The 26013-nt window shown below is 42.1% G+C and overlaps 1 protein-coding gene across 6 annotated transcripts in view; it reads right to left on the reverse strand.

Moving 5' to 3' along the window:
- Window positions 1-7301: 7301 nt before the first annotated feature.
- Window positions 7302-26013, reverse strand: part of MTOR (mechanistic target of rapamycin kinase) — a 203531-nt gene continuing 184819 nt past the window's right edge. For 4 of the 6 annotated variants that reach the window (XM_033922776.1, XM_033922774.1, XM_033922778.1 and 1 more), the window contains 8 exons: window positions 21750-21822; window positions 20363-20437; window positions 19846-19981; window positions 14978-15043; window positions 12783-12863; window positions 12498-12578; window positions 9903-10008; window positions 7302-8278 (listed from right to left, as the gene is read on the reverse strand). In XM_033922776.1, coding sequence (XP_033778667.1) covers window positions 8263-8278; window positions 9903-10008; window positions 12498-12578; window positions 12783-12863; window positions 14978-15043; window positions 19846-19981; window positions 20363-20437; window positions 21750-21822 — 634 coding nt within the window. In that variant the 3' untranslated portion in view covers window positions 7302-8262. Of the gene's footprint in view, window positions 8279-9902; window positions 10009-12497; window positions 12579-12782; window positions 12864-14977; window positions 15044-15581; window positions 16082-19845; window positions 19982-20362; window positions 20438-21749; window positions 21823-26013 lie in introns of those variants that run through there. The other 2 variants (XM_033922775.1, XR_004537146.1) reach the window with 2 other exon arrangements.

The following is a 26013-nucleotide window of genomic DNA, read 5'->3' on the forward strand; positions in this document are numbered from 1 at the left end:
ATTTGTTAAAGATCATTTCATGTGTCTTATGCCCCTCAGATCTTGGAAAATGCAATTAAGATATTGACACGTTGGTATAGGATGCCTTTGCTGATTAGTGATATGGAGGGAATGGGGATACACACTTGGAGGGGCTGTGGGGAGACAGGTACCTTTAAACATGTGGTGTGTCCTGTTTTGAAGGGTTTTTGGATACAGGTCTGTGTGCAACGAGTGGTGGGAAGGAACATAAGAACTGCCATCTCCGGATCAGACCGGTTCATCAAGCCGGCGATCTGCACACGCGGAAGCCCAGCCAGGTGTACACCTGGTGTAATTTTAGTCACCCATATCCCTCTATGCCTCTCGTAAGGAGATTGCATCTAGTTTGCTTTTAAATCCTAGAACGGTGGATTCTGCAATAACCTCCTCTGGGAGAGCATTCCAGGTGTCCACCACTCGTTGCGTGAAGCAGAACTTCTTGATATTTGTCCTGGACTTGTCCCCCCTTAGCTTCAGTCCATGTCCTCTTATCCGTGTCACATTGGGCATTGGAAATAATTTTTTTTCCTGCTGTATTTTGTCGATTCAGTATTTTGAAAGTCTCGATCATATCCCCTAGCAGTCTCCATTTCTCAAAGGAGAACAATCCCAGTCTCTTAAGTCGTTACTCGTATTCCAAGTTCTCCATACCTTTTATTAGCTTCGTTGCTCGTCTCTGCACCCTCTCCAGCAGTTTTATATCCTTTAGGTTGGGAGACCAATGTTGGACAAAGTATTCCAAGTGTGATCTGACCATTGCCCTATAAAGCGGCATTATAACTTTCTCCGATCTTTCTTTATCATGCCTAACATTCTATTTGCTTTATTTGCCGCTGCCACGCATTGTGCTGACGGTTTCAGGGTCCTATCTATCAGTACACCCAGGTCCTTTTCTTGTTCGCTCTTACCCAGAGTTGCACCTGACATTCTATACTCGTGTTCCTTGTTCTTTCTGCCTAAATGCATTACTTTGCACTTTTCCACATTAAACTTCATCTGCCATTTCTCCGCCCATTTCTCTAACTGACACAAGTCACTCTGGAGTTCCTCGCTATCCTTCTGCGATCTGATTGCCCTGTTACTATGAAGATGGCATTTTTGGGCTCTTAAGGGAGATTCTTTAGCAACTCTCCAAATTGGCCCAGTTCACGGATGGGTAATAGCTCACCATGACCAGCAACTATGCTTCCCCCTAATATATCCAGTCTGTTCTCAGTCTCCAAGCAAGAGAGGGTGATCAATGGAGATCACTCTGAGGAAAGAGATGTTACCAGTGGTGTGCCTCAAGGTTCTGTTCTTGGGCCTGCTCTTTAACATTTTTATAAATGATATTGCTGAAGGGCTGTTGGGTAAGATTTGCCTTTTTGCAGATGATATGAAAATCTGCACTAGAGTATACTGCCTGGATGGTGTGAATAATATGAAGAAAGACCTAGTGAAGCTTGAAGAATGGTCTGAAATTTGGCAGCTAAAATTTAATGCTAAGAAATGCAAGGTCATTCATTTGGGCTGCAAAAACCCAAGGGAACGGTACAGTTTAGGGGGTGAAGAACTTATGTGCACGACAGAAGAGTGGGACTTGAGTGTGATATATGATGATCTTAAGGTGGCCAAACAGGTTAAAAAGGTGATGGTGAAAGCTAGAATGCATAGGGAGAGGTATGGCCAGTAGGAAAAAAGATGTATTGATGCCCCGGTATAAGACTGGTAAGACCTCATTTAGAATATTGTGTACAATTTCGGAGACCGCACCTTTAAAAAGATATAAAAAGGATGGAGTCGGTCCAGAAGAAGGCTACTAAAATGGTTCATGGTTTTCATCATAAGGTATATGGGGATAGACTTAAAAGATGTCAATATATATATTTTAGAGGAAAGGCAGGAGAGGGAAGATGTGATGGAGATGTCTAAATACCTATATGGTGTAAATACGCATGAGTCAAGTCTCTTTCATTTGAAAGGAAACTGGAATGAGAGGGCATAGGATGAAGTTAAGAGGTGATAGGCTCAGGTGTAATCTAAAGAAATACTTTTTTTTATAGAAAGGGTGGTAAAAGTGTGACACAGCGATGGCAAGAGATTGAGAATTTTGTTTTCATGTTCCCACTAGGTTTGAAAAGCCTATGGAGAGATCCTCTAGGTTGATAGAGTTGTTATTGTATATCTTATGTTGGAGTTGCTTCCTGGTTGACGGTTGATTCATTGTGTAGGTGTGGTTGAATGTGATCGGACCATGGTACTTGTTTGATGGTATAAACTAGCGTTTGTGTGGTGAGTAAAGTGTCTTTTTGAATAAAGATTAGGTCTAGGATGTGGCCCGCAGAGGGGACCGTTTGCTGGAAGCCTAGGTCCCATAGTGAAGTGATGAAGTCCCAACGGGGCTCCAGTTTCATTTGGGTAGCTTGCTAAGTTAAAGTCTCTAAGTATGATTACTTGGTTGTATGTGATGACCAGTATGCTAAGGATGTATCGATAGTAGGTTATCTAAGACAGTCATAAGCACATAAGCACATAAGCATGGCCTCTGCCGAGTCAGACCATAGGTCCATCATGCCCAGCAGTCCGCTCCCGCGGCGGCCCCCCAGGTCAATGACCTGTAGTGATCTATTACTCCAGAGCATTTTGTCTTGTATAGTAACCCTCTAATTGTACCCCTGGATTCCCTTACCCCTCAGGAATTCGTCCAATCCCTTTTTGAAACCCAAAACCGTACTTTGCTCAACCACCCCCTCTGGAAGCGCATTCCAGGTGTCCACCACCCTCTGGGTAAAGAAGAACTTCCTAGCATTTGTTCTAAAACTATCTCCCTTCAATTTTTTTGAGTGTCCTCTAGTTCTTGTTGCCCCCGCCAGTCTGAAAAATCTGTCTCTCTCTACCTTCACTATACCCTTCATGATCTTATAAGTTTCTATCATATCCCCTCTAAGTCTCCTCTTTTCTAGGGAAAAGAGCCCCAACTTCTCCAGCCTCTCAGCATACGAGAGGTTTTCCATGCCCTTTATCATTTTTGTCGCTCTTCTCTGGACCCTCTCGAGTATCGCCATATCTTTCTTTAGGTACGGCGACCAGTACTGGACGCAGTACTCCAGATGCGGTCGCACCATTGCCCTGTACAGCGGGAGGATAACTTCCTTGGTTCTGGTAGTGATACCTTTTTGGAGTCTTTGGAGAGAGTGTGGTGTTCTGTATATATCAAGGTTAAGTCTCTGTTGTGATCCATCAAAAAGGTGAGGCATTCTAGTGTATTGGTGTCTATCAGTCTTAGGTTGAGGTTGGACTTAATGATGGCAGCTACATCTTCACCTCTAGTGATGATGCGTGAGCAGGCTATTGCTTGGTATCCTGGTGGGCAAAGCATACCCAAGGTAGCTCTGTAATTGTCTTTGAGCCAGGTTTCGGTAATTAGGAAGATGTCCCAGTTATTGTCTGCAGGGAGGTCATTTAGTAGTTTCTTTGTTGCTTATAGACCTTGCATTTGCCAATGCCATTTAGAGGTTATTGGATGAGGGTGAGGGGGGAGTGATAGGGCTAAGCCTAAGGTCTGTGTGGTAAGGATTTCCTTTGGGGAAAGTGACAGAGGTCACCATATCTACTCTGGCCTGTGATGGGGGAATACATGCTTGCAAGGTGAGTAATTATATTAAAATAGAACACAGACTGTGGCATTGGTATTATGAAGGTAGTGTAATTTTGAATGAGTGTTGTGGCTAGGTTAGGGATACAGAGATTTGGTTGGGTAACAGGTAGAGTGTGTTGGGGGATGATTGTGGGTGGGTCAATATATGTAATGTGAACCTAGGGATGGGTAGTGGGTTCAGGTTTTCAGTGTGGGTGTGGAGACTAATCATGAAGCTGCTACCATGCCCATGAAAATCAGTAATAGTACCCTTTTGAGAGGAAGTTATTAATGTGGGCTACCTTTAACATGTATTATTTCACCATCCTGGTTACTAATATCTGGTGTTAACAGTTAAGACATGTTTTAACAGTAGCCCACATTGATAAGTTCCCCTCTCTGTTACAGAACTGCAAATGTGGGGGTTTCACTTTCAAGAAGATCTGATTGAATAGTATTCACTTTTAAAGTTTTATTGAGAGATTTATTTACATGACTGCTTTTTTAATCATCTAGATAACTCCCTAAAACTTTCCTTTTAATAAAACAGCTTAGTGTTCCGAGATACCTTTTTATTGGTAGAAAAAGCAAGCATACTGCTAATCAAGTAAAATTTAAATGTGTTTTGGAACTTGGATATTTGTTAGCTTCTTCTGGACAATGTCTAGTGCAGTGACACTCTGGGGTGCCACATTATCCATAAAAAGCTCAATATTAAATGGCAGTAATTTTCTAATTCAGCCTGTTCCTTCAACTTCTATAATAATATCAATAGGTGCTGGATTTACTGAGTGTTAATGTATTTCTTCCGATTCAAAAGGACTCCTCAGCCCCACCACTGTAATAGTTTTATACTGTGGGAAGCATGTTGTGGCGCTTCATCATTGGCTGTCAATTTGATTTCTTTTTTGTTCGTTAGTTTTTCATTTTATACTGTTATTTAAATATATATTTTTTGTATCTCTTCAATGAATAAGTGTAAAATGTATTCAATACTTATCTCAGCCAAACCCGGGAGTCAGACCCGACATGTTTCGCACGAAAAGGTGCTTTATCAAGGGTCTCCCAAGGTCGCCGCTGTCATTCGACTCCAACTGAATTGTGAGCAAAGATCTGCCAAACTGCAACCTTACACGTCGAGCTGTTCCCTTTGCTCAGAAAATGAGAAATGGCTCAGCAAACACCTTCCCCCCCCCCCCCCCGGAAGATCCTTCCTATTGGAAACAGCACACAAGCACTTCTCTACCCACTCCCCCCCCCCAAACTATGGAACTTGCTGCCCATGCAGATCAGGTCTCTGGATAGCCTGATGGATTCTAGAGAAGCAGTAAAAACCTTACTCTTCCAATGACCTAGCCACAGACCTAGTACTCTATAGGTGGACTGACTCATCATACATGAATTCCTCATGATCATTCATTGTATGCCACCATTGCTCTGCTCCTATGTGTTGTAGATAGTTTCACTAAACAGTGGAGAACCTATGTATGTTATCCTGTAACCCTTCCTGAGCTTTTTGGGAGGATGGGATATAAATTGAAATAAATAAATATGGTCCTAATTTTACCCAAATATATAAAGATTTGATTTCCTTAGAGATATCAGTAAAACCAAAAATGTTACTTTTTTAATATTTTGGATTTATTAGAAATTACCTTCATTATTGTAAATGAAAGTCCAGAGATTTGCCACTATACCACAATGAAAAGCGAGTCCACTTGAAGCGGTAGTAGCGCCATATGGAAGGCTTTCTAGATGCTTCAATGATAACTCGACACTTGTGCAGACAGCAAAAGAGTATCTACTGGCTGGGAGAGAGAGAGACCACGCTGTGAGAGCTAAAAAACGTAGATTGGGATGCAGTAGAGAGCTCTCGTTCTGTGTCAGCAGTGTTGGAAAGATTTGCAGAGTAATTGGTTCCTGTTTACTCATTTGTAGGAGGAGAGGGAACCAAGGTTGAGATGGCCACCAAGGCGCAATGAGTATCATGGTGGCTGGTTCCTGGCAAACCTTGAGCAGTGTCATCTAGAGGGATTGGAGGAAATACATAGAGGAACCTGCCTTGTCAGTCGAGGAGAAATCATTCATTTTCAGGCAATTTGGGAGCATGGAGCAGAAAACAGGGGTCTTGTGATTGTTGGGGGAAGCAACTAGGTCCACTTCTGGGGTCCCCCAAGTCACAAATATCTGTCATAAGATGAAGGTGTTGAGCGACCATTCATGTGGTTGCAGAATTCTGCTCAATTTGTCAATACATTATGTTTTCCTGCTAGATATATTGCTTTCAGGAAAATGTTGCGAGCAATGGTCCAAGACCAGATTTGGATGGCCTCTTGGCAGAGGCGGTGAGATCCAGTTTCACCCTGCTTGTTCATGTAGTACAAGGCTATTTGGTTGTCTATCCGAATCAATACTACTTGATTGAGGAGACGATTCTGGAACATGAAGAAGGCATTGCGAATTTTGTGTGTGTGTATTTATTTATATACCACTTATAGCCTAAGTGTTTTACATTCAGGTCCTCAAGCACTTTTCCCTATCCTGGTAGGTATACACTCTAATGTTCCTGGGGGATTGAGTGACTTGCCCAGGGTCACAAGGAGCAGCCTGGCATTTGAACCCATAATCTCAGGGTGCTGAGGCTGTGGTTCTAACCACTGCGCCACACACTCAAAGTTCTAGGAGGTTGATGTGAAGATATGTCTCCACAGAACTGTGAGATCCCTGGGTGTGGAGACCATCTAAGTGAACTCTCCATCCTAACATGGAAGCATCAGTCATCAAAATCTTTTGATGAGGTGGTATCTGAAAAAGATCTCTGGAGAGATCCACCATAGAAAGGAGCATCTGAGCTGCATGGTCACTGACACGCACTGGGATAGAAGACTGGTTGCTTGAGATCACTGGGAGGATAAAGCCCACTGAAGATGTCCAAGGTGAATATGGGCAAATGGGACCACATATACTGTGGAAGCCACATGACCCAGAAGTCATAACATGTGACGTGCCATCAGGTGTCGACGAGAAGAGACTTCTTGGCAGAGCTGAAGTAGTGTAGTGAGTCTCTGCTTAGGGAGGAAAGTGCATGTCCGATTTGTGTCTAGAAGAGCTCCAATAAATTCCAAAGTCTTGAGTGGGCTCCAGGTGAGATTAGGGATAATTGACTACCAAGCCCAGGAGCTCGAGAAGCTGAATGGTGGCATGCAAAACCTGCTGAGCATGTTGGGGTGTGGAGACGTTGATCAACTAGTCGTGCAAGTAGGGAATAGTCATGGAAGCTGTATGAAAGAAGTATCGCTGCCACTAATACCAAGCACTTAGTGAACACTCTGGGTGTTGATGCTAGCCAAAATGGAAGGGCTTTGTACTGGAAGTGGTGTGTTTCCAGACGAAAGTGAAGATATTTTCTGTGAGCAGGGGGAATAGAAATATGTGTGTATGCTTCTTTGAGATTTAGAGTGCATAGCCAGTCATTCTTCTCTAAAAGAGGTAATGTTAGGTGTGAATCTGCGCCTAAGCGAGATTCTATACAGTGCCTGTGTGCTTAGCACCAATTTTAGTGGGGATATAATTTTGCACACTATTTTCTGAATTCCCTCAGAAATATTTCTTGAACATCAGTTTTAGTGCTCATTATTAATAATTAAATACAAACATTTCAAAATATTTTCAATTCATCAAGTTTATTAGCAACAACAACAACAAAAAATCAAATATATGACACACTTGGTCAATTGTTCTCTCTTACATTACATTTATTTTCAGTATTTCATTTGTTCATATATATATCCAGCATAATTTCTGGGATCTCTTCTGTCCAGGCTCATTTATGGCCAATAGCCACACTCGCAAACCTTTTTTATCCTAGTGTTTCCAATCCTCTCCTGGAGGTACATCTAAAGTAGTTGAGTTTTTGGGACACGCACAGTGAATATGCACAAGGTGGGTTTTCAAGACAGCCATAGAGAGATTTCCATACTTTGGAGATCTAACATACAAAAATCCAATTGGTTAGGTAAGTCTCCAGAACAGGATGGGGAAATACCATTTTATCCAATGGATTTGAAAGCTGAACATTTCTACCTCTTGACAAAGCAAACAAACATTCTTGCAATGGTAATACGACAATCCTCACTGTCCAAGGATCCCTTCATCCTCTTCTATGCCTGTTGTTAAATCATCCATCTACTTATGCATTAGGACTACTAACATGCCTTTACTGAAAATTAATTCAAGAAATACCAAGCCTAATCATTCTAGTATTCAAAATCTGATTATTAACCAGGTCTCTTATCCTCAAATACAACTGTAATGATGGGCAGCATTGACACAAACAGACATTCAGGAGTTCTTTTGATTCACAGACTGATAGAGGTATACTGAATGTGGGGCCTGATCTCTTCAGAAGTCATTTACAGTAGATTTCAGTCTGTTAGTCCGAGGTCAGAACTTAACACTATTTAGCAATGGTGCTACTTTAATCCAAACTAGCCTCTCACTTCCTTATGTTTACACTGAAAAGAATCTTCCAGGATCTATATTTCAGTCCATATTCAGGCTATAGAGGTTGTTTAGATATAGTATAAAATCTTCAAGTAAAGCTAGGAATTTCAAAATCTTCTAAATTACCAAAAAGGACACCTAAATAGGAAAAAGAAAAGTACCGATTATTAAAAAAACAAACAAAAAAACATCTATCTTGACAACTGTAAAACAATAAAAATGAAGTACTGCTGGGTGATATCTTAAGCTGCAGGGGCAACTGGTCTCAATGCTCATTATGTTACTATGTTACACGACTATACAACTGGTTTGAAAACAGATTAAACAAGCTTACTGTATTTTCACGCATATAACGCGCGCGTTAAACACGGTTTTTACAAATCGTGCATAACCTTGCGCGTTATACCTGTGAGCGCGTCTTACAAATTTTTTTTACATAGTTCCCCTCCCCCCCGACGTCCGATTCACCCCCCCCCCCCCCGCAGGACCGCTCGCACCCCCACCCCGAAGGTGGTGGCTTGCACGTACCCCCACCCCGAAGGACTGCTTGCACGCACTCCCACCCGCACCCCCACCCTGAAGGACCGCTCGCACCCCCACAGCCTCCCGACCCCCCCCCCCCCCCGCTCATCATGTAGAAGCTCCTACCAGTGTCCTGCTGCTTCCTCTTGGCGGTCCCGGCCCTTCTGTAAGCCTGCGTCTGCGCTGCTTCGTCTTCCGGCGGTCCCGCCCTTTCTGTGGGGGTGCGAGCGGTCCTTCAGGGTGGGGGTGCGGGTGGGAGTGCGTGCGAGCGGTCCTTCGGGGTGAGGGTGCGTGCGGTCCTGCGGGGGGGGGGGGGGCATCAGGCTTTCAGGGTGGGGACAGGACTTCAAGGGAGAGAGGAGTGTTGGGGCGGGGGAAAGGAGAGTCGGGGTGGCCAGAGGCGACGGGAGAGTCGGATCAGCATGCGTGGTATACGGGTGTGCGCGGTATATAAAATTCTTTTTACATATATGTCGGTTTCCCACGCGCTATACCCCTGTGCGCGTTTTACACGGGTGCGCGTTATCTACGTGAAAATACGGTACAGATAATGAGCCCTCATAGACTATTAAACCTGTCAAGAATGTTGTCTTTTAATGTAGCCTTAAATCATAAGCACTAGAAACTGGATGAACGTGACAGCAGATGGACATTACCCTATTTCCTAAAAATTTGTCTCTTGCATAGTGTTGGAGACAGGATACTGGGTTAGACCAATCTTTGGTCTGACCCAATTTCTTATGTTCAAAACAAGGCAGGAACAACCTCAAACACTGGTGGGAGATTTTGAAGCTACTGAAAAAGTCATTAGACTAAATCAGGGGTTCTCAAACCCCGATCTCGGGACACACCCAGTCAGGATTTTAGGATCTCCACAATGAATATGCATGAGATAGATTTACATATAATGGAAGTAGTGCATGCAGACTTCTCATGCATATTCAATGTGGAGATCCTGAAAATATATGACAGGCTAGGTGTGTTCCAAGGACTGGTTTGAGAACCCCTGGACTAAAGGGAAGCATTTCGGGGACACATTTTTATAAACCATATACCAACTTTATTTATTTATATAATTTTTATATATCATATTACCAGTCAATGGCAGTTCTAAGTTGTTTATAGGCAGAAAGCAATAACATACAAAAGAGAAATTCTGAGCTATTGGGTTGGGCTAATTTCTGGGATTAGAACTACTTTGGTGCTACAACTGAAATAGTTCATAATAGGAAGTACTCACCATCCAATGTAACATTGACACAAGTTCTCATGGGATGTTGCTTGTTTAATTAACAGTTCCACTTGTGTAGGAACATCCAAAGTTTCATCATGGGAGAAATCTCGTCCTTTAAAAGTTAAATTGAGAAAACCCATAAGGGAGATAGCATCTTTAACCAGTCTAAACTTTATTGTTGGAAGCACTGAAACTAGCAAAATATTGACTCTTCTTTCATCCTGTTACTTTTGCTACAAAATCAAATTATTTAACACACAATAATGCAAGGGCCACTTAAAAATAATTACAACATACTTTATTTGAATTCTTAAAATGGGGCCCAGTCTTGTGGATTAAAGGCAGTTTACTGCTTTCTGGAAGATAAGGGTTAGAATCCAGAGTTAGATATTCTATGCAACTAATATAGTAGAGTTCAAAATAGGTTTTGCAAAATCTCGTAGAAGTAAAGTCCATAAAAAATGAGTAGCCAGGTAGACTTGGGAGAGCCATTGCCCATTGCTGGAAATGAGCTCAGAACTAAATCTAAATTTTGGGATTCGCTGACTATTTGTGACTTGGACTAGCCAAGAGATCAATTGACATAGGTCTGACTTATTTAACAGCATTTATATGTCAATGTACACCAAATGCTCCTCTAATAACCATCAAAATCTTCCTGCTTTCCAAAGTTCACTTTGCACAATATTCCACACCCTCCAGGGATTCAAGACAAAGTTAGACAAGTTCCTGTTGAACCAGAGCGTATGCAGGTAGGGCTGGTCTCAGGGCACTGGTCTTTGACCTGGGGGCCACCGCGAGAGCGGACTGCTGGGCACGATGGACCACTGGTCTGACCCAGCAGCGGAAAATTCTTAAGTTCTAAAAAAATACAATTCACTGCTTTCATCCTCTGGTGTTTCTGACTTGTAAACAGTTGCGGGCAGCATTTTTTTGTCTACTATTGGCACTAAAACTGGAAATTCAACACTGGGCCTTATGCAGGCTCTATTTTTTATAATATGGCTAGTACATGCCCAGTTAAGTCAATATTCAGACTAACCAGCTAAGGACTAGTGCATAAAGATAGGATAGCTATTTATGTAGTCCTATTTATGTGCTAAACAGGCTAGTTAGCATCTGAAATTCCCCCGATATATCCGACTTCCACTTTAGTACTAACCAGTCATTTTCAGTGTCACTAACTGGTTAAGTGCTGCTGAAAATGAACAGATAGCCGCGCACAAGTAAGTTGACCAGTTGACCATTCCCGGCCAATTAACTCACTTTTTTTTTCTTTTTTATTATTAAGCAATCCCTACCTTGTCAGATCCTACTGTTTTTATCCATTTATGTTCTCTTTCCTCACAAACTGTAGTTATTCCTTCTTTTTCCTCTTGTTTACTTGTCCTCTCCCCATTCAAGTTTGTCTGTCTCATAAGGATTATGTTTATTATTTGTAGTCCGTTCCCTAATTAATATTTAAAAACTTTTATTGTACAACGCTTTGAATTTTATGTAAAGCGTTTAATCAGATTTTAATAAACTATGAAGCTATTTTAAGATGACAACTTCTTTCATGCAAGTCTTATAAACCATAAGTCACAGCCACAGGGCAAAACAAAAACCTAGAATCTGGATTTAGAGCCTATGACTGCACTGTGCTGGAAAGAGCCCTGGTATATAATCCTCAGCAAATAGTTATCGTTATAAGGATTAGGCTAAAATACATTTGGGGGGAGGGGGATAAAATTAGAGGGGTGGATTCCTAGGTAGTTGTGATTGAAGATTCATTGTACCAGATCCCAGCCCTGGTTCTGAATCAGCTGATGTTCAAAAAGCAGGAGGATATTGCTGAGCTAAAATAAAAAAGAATTCAAATGGACTTGTCACCTCAACCCCTCCTAATCTCTTCTGATGAACTGTGTGCCAACTTCATGAGCACAGACAACAAATCAAATTTATCTAAATATATATAAAAGATTTTAATTGTTCTCATGCCATTTTTATTTTTAGTCTACATTTTGAATCTCGTATAGTGATCCATACCTGAAAAGCAAATAAACTAAATAAATAATTGGGGAGAGTGTGATGCAGTGGTTAAAGCTACAGCCTCAGCACTCCTTGTGACCCTGGGCAAGTCACTTAATCCCCCCATTGCCCCAGGTACATTAGATCAGTGATTCCCAACCCTGTCCTGGAGGAACACCAGGCCAATCGGGTTTTCAGGCTAACCCTAATGAATATGCATGAGAGAGATTTGCATATGATGGAAGTGATAGGCATGCAAATTTGCTTCATGCATATTCATTAGGGCTAGCCTGAAAACCCAATTGGCCTGGTGTTCCTCCAGGACAGGGTTGGGAACCACTGCATTAGATAGATTGTAAGCCCGCCAGGACAGACAGGGAAAATGCTTGAGTACCTGAATAAACTCATGTAAACCGTTCTGAGCTCTCCTGGGAGAACGGTATAGAAAATTGAATAAATAAATCATTAAAGCCTAAGTCTTGGGACTCAGCCTTCTCTTATCTGCATATGTACAGATGGAAAGAGCTGAGAGAGCTGTCTGATAGGATCAGTAGACAGTGATGTAGTTATTCTTGCAAATGTTTTACTCACCCGTGAGTTTATCTCGAACTCTATTAATAATCTGAATAGCCTTCTTATTTAGAGCTTCTGGTTGTACTAAGCCATCACCAACTACAAGACAGAGAAATAATAACATTTTTAATGTACCTTGAAGCAATATGTAAGCTGCTTTAATTGTAGCATAGAAAGGTGGTATATAAAGAGTGTTTTTCATCCCATAATGGGGCTCTTTCTCTCTTTGCTTCCTAGTTCCGTACATAAGGCTCCATGACATCAACAATAGAGTAACATGAAGTTATCAAAATAGGCCCTTACTGAATGAATGGATGGATTCAGGCACTGTAGTTCCAGGCTTCTTGTGGGTAGTCTCACCTAGTTCCACGGTGTCTATTATTTCTAATGGGAAAAATGAAAAACGGTAGCACAGTCTAAGAGCAATCCCAATGCATAAAGAAAGCAGAGGCATAAAAATATCACATTAAGGCAAAAAGACAAACTTGGAAGATACACAAAAGCAGACCTTAATGAGAAACAAGCTCCCAGGTATAAAACACTGTTGCCCGACTTAGCCATGTTTCGCCCGTCAGCTGCGTTAAGCAATAAATACTACAATAAATACTGAAAAAACATCTTATTAACTTCTATGCTGCTTCAGGGGATAGTTGGAACCCAAACTGTAATTCACTGAACAACACTCCAAAATGGCTTCCAATGCTTAATCCATCTGAATCATGAAAGCAGCCGCCACACCTCTACATTGCAGGTCAGGACTTTCCTTTCTTATAAGTGACCAGCCCCAGTGTGTTCCTTCTTCAGCTTCCTGCACCCAGTGACGTAAATCCTTTCCCTCGTCGCTTTCACTCCCTGATATGCAAGTTTCTGTTTCCCCCTCCCCCCATCTTAGACTTTCTTTCTTCTTTCAGGAATTCAAAGCAGACCTTAAGACCTTCCTTTTCTATTATGCTTTTGCCTGATACCCTTATTGCTGGAGATGCAAACAGCAGCCTCATTTGCACCCCCACCCTTTCCTGTCAGGAATTGTAGTTCATACCCTGTATCCATTCTCTTTGTCATTCTATTATTCTTTCTAACTCTTTAAAATTGTTAAGCCACCTAGACATCTTGTTTGATAGATGGGGGTAAACCCTAAATAAACATTGAACTTGAAAATTGCTCTACATAAGAGAAAACAAAAATATTTATATTGGAGGTGTCCAAAGATACAGATGTGCTGAAATGTTTCAAAACTCTATTCATTCAATGACTCAACACACAGGTGTTTCGGCTCAAACGGCCTGCATCAGAAGTCATGCTCTCAGGTATATATGGCTGTTTAGTAACTCTCTCATTGCATTCGATGTAAATATTTTTTATTGGGTACACTATTTTAGTTGGAAGAAAGTCAAGCTAAAAAATGATACAGAAGGAGGAATCTTCAGCATTCTCACACTAAGCCCTCTGCTGGGGAGCTAGTCCAGCTTGCCATTTCTCCCTCCATTGTTTGTTTGCTTGGTATTGACTCGTGGAAGTGATTCTCTTGTTTATTATGGCAAAAAAAAAAATAAAAAAAATATATATATATATATATATATATATACTACCTTTTGCTAGAATAAAATGAGAAGTTGGCAGAGGGAAACAAGAGAGAACTGGGTTTGATTCCCATTGTAGGTACGAAATAAGTACCCGTGTATAATTTGCAGACAATATATCAAATTCTATCCCCTTTTCCTTTCCCGTGGTGCTCTACCAAGAAATGCAGCTTACAGACTGTTGCCCCAGGAGCAACAGACTGAATGCTGCTTCACCAGGAAAATATTCAAAGCCCAAAGCTATGAGAGCCTAATCATTCTTGCTACAGCAGTCTGCTATCTGCTAGACACAAAGTATATAGCTAAGTACCACTTCATAAGAACAGTGATGACGTCATGAAAATTTTTTCTCAATTTGCTGGCAAAAATACTGTTATCATTTTATGTTCCGAAAAAGACCAATTCTTTCTTTAAATATATTATTTAGATGTAATTCCAATCAAGTTCAAAATAAAGATTTTTAGCACATGACCATTCTCAAATTTTCTCTTCTTCTGATTTCCTTGTCTGCTTTGATTGTAATGCTGAAACAATCTCTCCAATGAAGATCTTATTTTTTTCCTTTGGACTCACTTTTCCATCTGCTCTTCTGGGTTTTCAGTTCAATTGGAACTGCAGCTGAGATCCGACAAACACCTTCATTTGTAATACCCAGGGGTTTTCCTCATTTTAGAAGCCAGACACCCCTTCCTCATTTAGTCCAGTCATCACAGCCCTAGCTAATGAGCAGGGCTCACAGATGCACACACCCTGATTCAGGCCTATGCATCTGCTCTGATGGCTCAGACTTTTTCCAGGGGGTGTAAACCTTGCCTCCGAAGCATCCCCAGCTGACTGAATTAGCCAAAGTATTTCAGAACAGCTGTTGGGTTGACCCAAGGACATTTATGATATAATAAAAGGTATGGCTGCACTTACCCACTGACTGGCCAGCTGAATAGGAATCTGTTCGTGTTCGTGAACGCTTAGTCCCTTTTGTGTTTGCTGAAAAATATTAATTTGTATTGAATCTTTTTAACAATGAACTCTTTTTATGAATACTGCCAATGCTCTCCACACTGTCAATCATCTACATGTAGCAGGATGTTAGGTATTTTGACATTTCTGAAATATGGAACATGGAAATAGTCCATGTTTTCATATGTGCAGCAACCACCAATGACTATATTTAGCCTATCTTTTAAAACATCCCTGGCTTGGAACCAAACTCTTGCATCAATTTACCCTAAATCTAAAATAAAAGAATAGGTGCTAAGACTTTGTAAATATGAGCCAATACAAGTTATATAAACTGTGTTAACTGTATAGCTATATTCCCAGCTTTACAATGGCAGAGAGCTGTTTCATGTATTCTTTAGGTTGAAGATCTCTATGAACATATATCTGTCTTCAAACTTAAAGGAGAATTTTATAAAGCATTTTCTACATGTAAAGCATGTTTCTAGTGCAATTGGCACATCATTCTGGAACTGATGGGTAGTCAATCCCTGGTTGCGAGAACCTGTGTAAAAGCCTCACTTACATTTTTCCGCTCCGCTCTGCTTCCCTTCATGCTGGGCTGTCCTGCACGTGCTCAGTTTCACTCTCTACATCCAAGATGGTAGGAGTCTGTCTCATCTGCTCGTGTTATTTTTCTTTACTTTTGGGTTATCTGGTTGCAAGGATTTTTAGTGCTGCAGAGGCTCCTGGTTTCAGGACATCTCTGGCTGCGTAAGGATGCAGGCTATAAGAGTAGAAGTCTGCAGCCAAGGAGGATCCTGCATTATCAGTCCAGAAACTCAGAGATCATTTCCTTGGGAGTAAAGCTCGCTTAAGATTTTGTTCAGAGAGCTTGAGCGTAGGCTGAGTAGCTCCATAGATGATTTTTATGCCAGGATAAAGGACTGCTTTTTCTTCCCCCCTTTGTATGCACACCTGTTCCAGTGGGGGTTGAGGTCCCAGTACGGTCAGGAAACTGAAGCAATCCGAAGAAATAAGCTATCCGCATTCCAGGCTTGTCTGCAGTTCCAGCACAAGCAAAACCTATAAGACAAAATCGGGGGGTCTCTAAAATGGATTTTTGGTGGTTTCTGTGGTTAGGGACAGGGCCCCCTCACCCCTATAATCCTAATTTCAGAATATTCTGGGTCCCCGTTTAGCTCCCATGGGCCATTTTTAGTACCAAAAATCACTGCCACAGCAGCCATCTTGGATTTCCTGATTTTGAAATAAAAACCTCTGTCCATCTCAAATCAACTTAATTTGGCACAAAATTTGGCTAGATGGACTCCTCAGGTCAGAATGTGTTAGATTCATGCCAGATTTGCACTGGATGACGCGTCGAGGACCATCCATGCTCCACATGCTGCACAGCACATGAGGGGGGTGGGAGCCACTGGCTTAGCCCCTCTGAGGGTATGGGATCCCAGATGGCTTGAGTGCCAGGTCTGAAATCCCAGTTGGAGCTAGGAAATGGAGAAAGTGCGTCTCTGGCGCGCAGCTGCACATCTGCCGGCGGATCACAAGAGTGCCTGCAGTGATCCTATGGGCGGCCTGGACAAGGTTATGCTCCAGAATTTGTCAGTATGATGTATGAGGCATACTTGACCTACAACAGCTGCAGGGACTCCTTGGGAGTGGCGGTGCTAGTTGCACCAAGGGCTTCTCCCACTAAAATGCTTTTGTCCCTCAGCACAAGAGTTGGGGGACCAATCAAAGGAGGACTGAGATGAAGTGGATTCTGTCCCAGTCTGGATCTTCAGTCATCAAGGATTCTGCTGCTTGCCTGGAAGGCTCGGATCCCAAAAAGGTGACTTCTATACGTGTTCCCTTCCTGGCCCATGATAGGAAGAGTGCCGAGAATAATAACATCACACCCAGAGCTGGTAGTTCTTGTGGCTCCGGACTGGTTCAGACAACCGTGGTATGCAGACCTGGTCCATCTACAGATGGACCAAGGTCCCAGACTACCCTGTCATCTGGGGCTGCCCATATAGGGTCCAGGATCCAGAGAACTTTGGCCTAACAGCATAGCTCTTGAATGAGCAGCTCTAGTGTAAAAAGATTCAAAAGTAGGCATTGCCACTCCCCTGAGGTCCAACATGCAGTCCACATTGGTCACCTATGCGAAGGCCTGGAGTTGCTTCCAGGTCTGTATGCACAGAAGGGGACAGATCCAGTCACGGCCCCAATTTTTCTGGTTCTAGCATTCCTTCAAGTTGGGCTTGCAAATGGCCTGGTGGTTGGCACCCTCAAAGTACAGATTGTGAGTCTGTCATGGTTCAAAACTCAGCTAACAAAAGACATTGGCCTCTCATCCAGACGTTTCAAGATTTTTGAAGGGAGCATTACGCCTGTATCTGCCAGTATGTCCACCGTTCCCTAAGTGGAGTCTTAATCTAGTCCTTTAGGCCCTCGCTAGGACTCTGTCAGATATTCATAAGCCTGCTTTCTGTCCCAGACATGTCTGCTTACAAGATATCTTGTTTGTATCCAACAATGATAAGGATAGAGAAGAACATTGCTATCGAGAAGGAATCAAGAAGTATTTTTAGAGCTCCTGGACTATTAGTGCAGATTACACTCAGGTGGGTGGCTTGTTCGTTCCACCTTGTTTAAATGGCTATGGTTAATTAGAGTTAAATGTTTTGATATGAGTAGAACAGACTTGTTTCTTGGGGAGTATTCCTGTACCCCTCCCTGTTATGTTTCCTTTCTAGGGTTGACCACCTGCTTTGATATGAACTGAGCACTTGCAGGACAGCCCAGAGTAAAGGGAGGCAGAGCAGAAAAATATAAGTGAGGCTCTCTACACAGGATCTTGTGACCAGGGATTGACTACCCATCAGTTCCAGCATGATGTGCCTATTTATTAGAAAGATTATCAAGGTAAGAACCTAATCTTTTCTTTGCACACAAAAAAATGGCTATTATATAACTCTGCAATAGGCACGCAGCAACACTGCCTACTTTTATGTGATATACTGTATTTATAGATATTCTTTTGGGCTAAGTTCAGTCAGACATATGGTGACATAAGAATATAAGATTTGCCGCTGCTGGGTCAGACCAGTGGTCCATCGTGCCCAGCAGTCTGCTCACGCGGCGGCCCTTAGGTCAAAGACCAGTGCCCTATTTGAGTCTAGCCTTACTTGGGTATGTCTGTTCCAGTAGGAACTTATCCAACCTTGTCTTGAATCCCTTGAATCCCTATAACAGCCTCCGGAAGAACATTCCAGGTTTCTACCACTCTCTGAGTGAAGAAAAACTTCCTTGTTTGTATGGAATCTTTTCCCTTCTAACTTTAGCGAGTGCCCTCTCGTTCTCTTCACCTTGGAGAGGGTGAACAATCTCTCTTTCTCTATTAAGTCAATTCCCTTCAATATCTTGACTGTTTCGATCATTCTCTCAGTCTTCTCTTTTCAAGGCAGAAGAGGCCCAGTTTCTCTAGCCTCTCATTGTACAGCAACTCCCCCAGTCCCTTAACCATTTTCGTTGCTCTTCTCTGGACCCTTTCGAGTAGTACTATGTCCTTTTTCATGTACGGCAACCAGTGTTGGATGCAGTATTCCAGGTGGGGGCATACCATGGCCCGGTATAACAGCATGATAACTTTTTCAGATCTGTTTGTGATCCCCTTCTTAATCATTCCTAGCATTCTATTTGCCCTTTCCGCCACTGCCGCACATTGCGCGGACGGTTTCAGTGACTTGTCTACAAGTACTCCCAAGTCTCTTTCCTGGGGGTTCTCTCTGAGTATAGTACCAGACATCCTGTATCCATGCATATGATTTTTGTTACCCACATGCATCACCTTGCACTTATCCACGTTGAACCTCATTTGCCATTTCGCGGTCCATTCCTCGTGCGTATTTATGTCTCTTTGTAGGTCTTTGCAATCCTTCTGTGTCCTCACTACTCTGAATAACTTTGTATCGTCCGCAAATTTAATCACCTCACTCATCATGCCAATTTCTAGGTCGTTTATAAATATGTTGAAGAGCACAGGACCGAGCACCGAACCTTGCGGCACTCCACTCGTATTGCTTTTCCAGTCCGAGTATTGTTCATTCACCCCCACTCTCTGTTTCCTATCCGCCAACCAATTTTTAATCCACGTGAGTATATCACCCTCGATTCCATGGCTCACAATTTTTCAAAGTAGATGCTCATGCGGAACCTTGTTGAACGCCTTCTGAAAATCTAGATAGATGATGTCGACTGGGTCACCCTTGTCTATGTGCCCATTTACTCCTTCGAAGAAGTGCAGCAAGTTTCCAAATATAACCACACACTTTTAGAAAATGTGTCTGTGTACATGCAGTTGCAAATCTGTGTACTGCTTGGGATAGTTCTAGAAGCCTATGTTATCTTCAAAAGACACAACCTGGAAATTTTTTTTTTTTTAGAGATACCCTATTATAAAATGACCCCCTTAGAGGGGATAATTTTCATTCTTAGAAATTTTGTGTATCATGAAACTGACCTAGAATATTCTTCCACCCAGATTACAGAACACCATCATCCAAATCAGAGTCTACAGCAGATACTGCTTATATTTTTCATTTCATGCGATGCAATCATGCAGTGAACTACATTTTCTAGGCCTAAAATATTGTTTGAATTCTCTCTATTGGAACCTTGACTTGGGATTATATTTTATGGTTTAGCCAGATAAAACCACAATGCTGACTTCCTTGTAAGACAAGAAGGTTCTCGTTCTTTTTTTTAATCTGAGCCTCTGTATTCATTATTTTGGCAGATCACTATGTAATCTTAATTTTAGTTCCTTTTCTCCTGGTACTTACTGTCCATCAGTCTCCAGTTCAATAAAGGATCATAGACAAAGGCTTCCAGAACAGCCATCACACTGTCTCTGTGTTCCCGGAGCACTTCCATCACGGTGTGACATGTAATCCTGTAGTTACCATCTAGACCAGTTACCTTCAGAAACCAAAAAGAACCTGATCATTACAGGTATTATTGTTCGCTAAAAGAATCCTCTAGAGTTGGATGCCACTTAGAATATCTATACACACAGAAAAGGCTCGGAAAATCATAGGCCAAGGATTAGAGATATTGTTCTTAGGCTCTGTTATAGTATGTAATCAGGAGCACATATGTAGCATAAAAACACATGGGAGGGCAGCAGGGGAAAAAATAATGTAATTTTCTTACACAATTCCCAAAGAAAATTCATTCTTACCTTTCCTCACATCTAAGCAGATTTGTGTAATTTGTGCTCTGCAGCACAGGACGTGAAGGGGGGGGGGGGGAGTCGCAAGAGAGATAGTTAAAGTGTGCTACTGGATAATTCACAATTACCTCCATAGCATTTGTCAGCATTCTTGTCAGTCGAAATGGAATTTTCTCAGGGAATTTCTCTCTCGTCATGGCAACCTATAATGTAGCCAGAAATCCCATAACTATGAGGCATGGAAAGAGTTTTGTGTGCATGTATATCATTTAAAAAAAAAAAAAAAAATTAAATCTTTATTGATTTTCAAACTTCGACAGTGCAATACAATTAATTGAACATAAAATACTGCATAAAATGCACTATTAATTACACAAATAATACATAAAACAATCATTTTCTCCCATCCTCCCAATTATTAATACAATAAGACATATGATGTGATTACAATATTAGAATTACGTAATTTAAATCCTCAAAATACATTTCCCTCCTCCTACCCACCCATTCTGGATGTGCATGTATATCATTAATTTCTTTGAGTATTCAGACTTTATATTTTCAGCCAGTATAATTATACAGGCAGTCCCTGAGTTATAGGCACCTGACTTAAGTACAACCCGTACTTAAGAATGCGGTTACGATTAGTTGGCTACCTGGAAGGCAAGGAATGCCAGGGGGTTACAGAAGCGGAAGCATCTGGGAACCCTATTTGCAGTCCTTGCATCCCAAGGGCCGTAGTGCAATACTTATGTGGCTGTCCTAATTTAGGCTGGGGGGTAGGGGGAATAGATCTGGTCCGTTTGAAATTTGGCTACGCGACAGCGCTATTTGGGTAGGGAAGGGGGTGGGGGGTGTTCTCTGTTCTGGGGGGCTTCTTTTTGTACATTATTCATCTGATATAACAGTTTACCAGTCAGAGTGGGGGGAAGGATGATGGATGGCCCACTCCAGGGCTCATAAGTGTCCAGGGCCCTTGTGTGCTTTGTTTTGCTTAGGGACCTAGGTCTGTTAGTGGGGAATAGTTGGATAGGTGATTTTTGCTTTTTATGTATAAAACTGATGATGACTGTTTCTCTTTGCTGCTGCTGATGTTCCATTGTTTCTTACTCGACTTTGAAATTCGCTGTTTTCATAAATAAAATTGTTTGAACATAAGAATGCGGTTACGGCTTCATTTGATTTCACCGAGCAGTATTTCTAGTGGCATAGACTCCTACACTTCTCCTGCAGCAGATTCAGGAATGAAGCCTGGCCACATTAAGAACAGTGTGTGGCTGTGCATGCTGTACCTTAGAGGGAACACTGGTAGGGACAGTTGGCCCTTTTGTCAGCTGAGAGCAGAGGTAAGCAGCAAGAATCTTAAAATCTACAAGTTCTGAGTTATATACAAATCTGACATAAGAACAGCTTTAAAAACGTAACTCATTCTTAACCCGGGGGCTGCCTGTATTCAAAGCCAAACAAAACTAGCTAACACCAAAACAAATGGCCAATTTCTATATAACAGATTACCTCAAAGCAGTCACCGAAGTCAATATGAAGAATCTTCCCACTTAGTCTGTCCAGCATCAAATTGGATGGGTGTCTTTAGGGGGAAGAGATGCCACAAAGGCAGTTTATCAATAAAATATATATCTCCTCTCTGTAACTTCATATAATCTAGCAAAGCTTTATTTCATAAGAATCATCACCTGATTATTTCTGCAAATCTAGGCCAAAGTTATATTTTGTCAGCCTCGCTGTATAAAATTCTTCAGGAAAATCATATTTTTGTATTGCTATCTTCAATCCTGAATTATTGTCCTATTTCAATAGTGATTTTTTTTCTTTTCTTTTTAATTTATTCAGTTTGTCAAATTTCAAACAAGCAAATTAAATACTTGCATACAGATTTATAAAAGTTATTAACAGAAAAGTTATAAACCTAATTCCACTTAACCCAGTGATTTTAGGTTAATTCCTTATTTTTTAAATCAGCATATTTAGTCCACCATATTGAGAGAGACTTAGGAAAAAAAAATTAATGGAAAAAGAAAAAATCTTATTCAAACTTGGAAGCGGCACTTATCTGCAGATCCTACAGCCGGTTATGACAAGTTATACATTTTCAGCTACGGGCACTACTTGCTCTTTTGATTCTATAAATCCTAACAGTTGTTTAGCTTCAAAAAAATAGATAATTCTTATTCTGGTAGTTAACAAAACATTTTACAAGAAATTTCAACAAAAAATTTGCTCCCAGGGCTAGGATTCTTGGCCTCAATGCCAAAAATTCCTTTCTCTGCCTCTGAGATCTTAAAGACATGTCTGGAAATATTCGTACATTAGAACCTAAAAACTAATCATTTATATGACGAAAATACAACCATAAGACGTATTCTCTATCACTTTCCAAAGCAAGAGTTATTAACAAGGTTTTCCTTTCCGTTATAGCTTCTAAAGAGTTTTCTAGAAAAGTTGTTAAATTAGTATCCACTTCATTTGCTCCTTGAATCTCATTTGGAGTAGACACTTCCACAGGTTTCTTTATTTGAAAATAATTTGCTCTAACCATAGGTGACAAACTTTCTGTTGAAATAAGCAGAATTTCTTTAAAGTACTTTCTTGCCATCTCCATTGGTGAAATTAAGGGACATTTAGGAAAATTAAGAAGTCTCAAATTATTTTTCCTTAATTGGTTTTCAAAGCTTTCCATTTTCCTGGCAATAAATGTTCTTTCCTTAACTAATTCCAAATACAAAGCCTTCATTTCACAAATTTTTGTCTCCTGTTTTTCTATCTTTTCACTTATATCTTTAAGGGCCAAACCCTATTGCTCCACTTTGGAGTGGATAGTTCCATATGACAATTTGAGGTTTGCGTCCATAACTGAAATGGCCTGCCATAAAGCCTCCATGTCTATTTTTCCAGCTTCTCTAACGCAACTGATAGGAGCAGCTGAAGAAAAAACTGACAGGGTGAAAAGAGGGATCACAGCAGGCACTAGCCCTTGCACGTGCTCAGTAAGCCAAAAAGCTTGCTATAGCTAGGGAGAGCACCAACCCACAGGCTCAGTCTGAGGACTTCACTAGCAAGTGTAACTGCATATCACCTGCTTGTCTTCAGAGAAATAAACTTCCCCCTAAATCCTTTCGGAAGGGAAAATCCATGGTATCTAACCTGAAAACAACCACAACTTGTACAGACTACATCTTGGTGCAACTCTGGGCTCTGTAAAGAGAGCTGCTTTGCCTCAGGATTATTATACCAGAAAATCTTCTCTTAAGCTTTTCTTTTTTTTTTTTGGGGGGGAAGGCAGGCAAAGATAAGTGCATCATCTGCCACAGCAGAAACTTGGAGTCCTTCCCCAGACAATCTGGAGAACCAGTTTTCCAGCTGAGCCCAGGAGCAGCACCAACCAGACCTGATCAAAGCCAGATGCACAAAATGTCCATCACTATCTGCTGAAGACAGCGAATATTGGTGAGCATGATGCATGGTGTCCTTTAGAGGGTAAGATTCATAAGTTGTCATTCCCAGTCTCCATGTAATGGCTAATGGACATAAGTTTATTTCAAGTTTCAAGTTTATTTATGGCTTGATATACAGACCATCACATGGACGGTTTACAATATTAAAAAATTAGAAAAATCTAATAAAATTTAAGAACTGAGACAGGAATGCAGGACTGGAAGTGTAACAGTGATGGGGGACTTCAACTACCCGGGAATAGACTGGAGTACGGGTCACTCCAACTGCACTAGGGAAACAGGATTTGTAGAAGCTGTGAGGGACTGCTTCATGGAGCAACTAGTCAAAGAACCGACGCGAGGGGGTGCTACTCTTGACCTCATCCTAAACGGATTAGGGGGGCCTGCAAGAGGGGTAGAAGTGGGAGGACCACTAGGCAACAGTGATCACAACGCGATCAGATTCACATTAGAAAGGGGGACACCCATAGTAAGGAGGACCGCAACAACTGCGCTCAACTTCAAGAAAGGGAACTATATTGCTATGAGGGAAATGGTGGGGAGAAAGCTCAGAAACATCTTTAGGATGGAGACTGTGGGAAGCGCCTGGACCCTATTCAGGGACACCCTGCAGGAAGCACAAAGAATGTACGTCCCCAGTTTCAGGAAAGGCTGCAAGAACAAGCGATCAAAGGACCCGGTTTGGATGTCAACTGAAGTAAAGAGGGCAATAAATGACAAAAAAAGTATCCTTCCGGAGATGGAAAAAGGACCCAACGGAGGAAAATCACCAGGCGCACAGGAAATGCCAAAAGGAATGCCACCGAGAGGTTAGAAAAGCGAAAGGGAAATACGAAGAGGGGCTGGCCAGGGTGGCGAAAAACTTCAAGGCATTCTTCAGTTACGTAAAGGGGAAGCAACCAGTGAGAGAGGAGGTGGGGCCGTTGGACGATGGGGATAGGAAGGGAGTGATTAAGGAGGATAAAGAGGTAGCTGAGAGGTTGAACACGTTCTTCTCGTCGGTTTTCACGAGCGAAGACACATCTAATATACCAGACTCAGAGGAGCTCATGAGTGGGGAACAGGCCAAAAAATTGGAGCACATAGAGGTAAGTAAGGAGGATGTCCTCAAACAGATAGACAGGTTAAAATGCGGTAAATCACCGGGCCCGGACGGGATCCACCCAAGGGTTCTGAAGGAACTAAGACAAGAAATAGCGGGCACAATCCAGCATGTTTGCAACCTATCCTTGAAAACTGGTGAGGTACCAGAGGACTGGAAATTGGCGAATGTCACACCTATCTTCAAGAAGGGATTGAGGGGTGACCCCGGGAACTACAGGCCGGTGAGCCTGACTTCAATTATAGGGAAGATGGTGGAAGCTATGATCAAGGACGGCATTTGCGAGCACATCGAGAGGAATGGCCTACTGAGAACAAGCCAGCACGGATTCTGTAAGGGAAGGTCGTGCCTAACGAACCTTCTGTACTTCTTTGAGGGAATAAGCAGTCGGGTGGACAATGGGGAACCCATAGACATCATTTACCTCGATTTTCAAAAGGCTTTCGACAAGGTGCCACATGAAAGGCTGCTTAGGAAGCTGTGGAACCACGGGGTGGGAGGGGATGTGCACAGATGGATCAAGCACTGGTTGTCGGGTAGACTGCAGAGGGTCGGAGTGAAGGGCCAATATTCTGACTGGCGGGGAGTCACAAGCGGTGTGCCACAGGGATCGGTGCTGGGGCCGTTACTCTTCAACATATTTATCAATGACCTGGAAAAGGAGGCAAAGTGCGAGGTTATAAAATTTGCAGACGATACCAAACTGTGCGGCAGAGTTAGGTCCAGGGAGGAGTGTGAGGACCTGCAAAGGGACCTGGACAAGCTGGAAGACTGGGCAAACAAATGGCAAATGCGCTTTAACGTGGAAAAATGCAAGGTCATGCATATAGGGAAAAAGAACCCGTTGTTCAACTACAAATTGGGGGGGGCATTGTTGGGAGACAGCAGACTTGAGAGAGACTTGGGTGTGCTGGTGGATGCATCACTGAAGCCATCTGCACAGTGCGCAGCAGCCTCGAAAAAAGCCAACAGGATGCTGGGCATCATAAAGAGGGGCATAACAACCAGGACGCGGGAAGTCATCATGCCATTGTATCGCGCGATGGTGCGTCCACATCTGGAATACTGCGTTCAGTATTGGTCACCGCACCTCAAGAAGGACATGGCGGTACTTGAGAGAGTCCAAAGGAGAGCAACGAAACTGGTAAAAGGGCTGGAACACTGCCCATACGCTGAGAGGTTGGATAGGCTGGGGCTCTTCTCT

The sequence above is a fragment of the Geotrypetes seraphini genome, chromosome 15, assembly GCF_902459505.1.
Source record: "Geotrypetes seraphini chromosome 15, aGeoSer1.1, whole genome shotgun sequence".
In the NCBI taxonomy this organism is placed as follows: domain Eukaryota; kingdom Metazoa; phylum Chordata; class Amphibia; order Gymnophiona; family Dermophiidae; genus Geotrypetes; species Geotrypetes seraphini.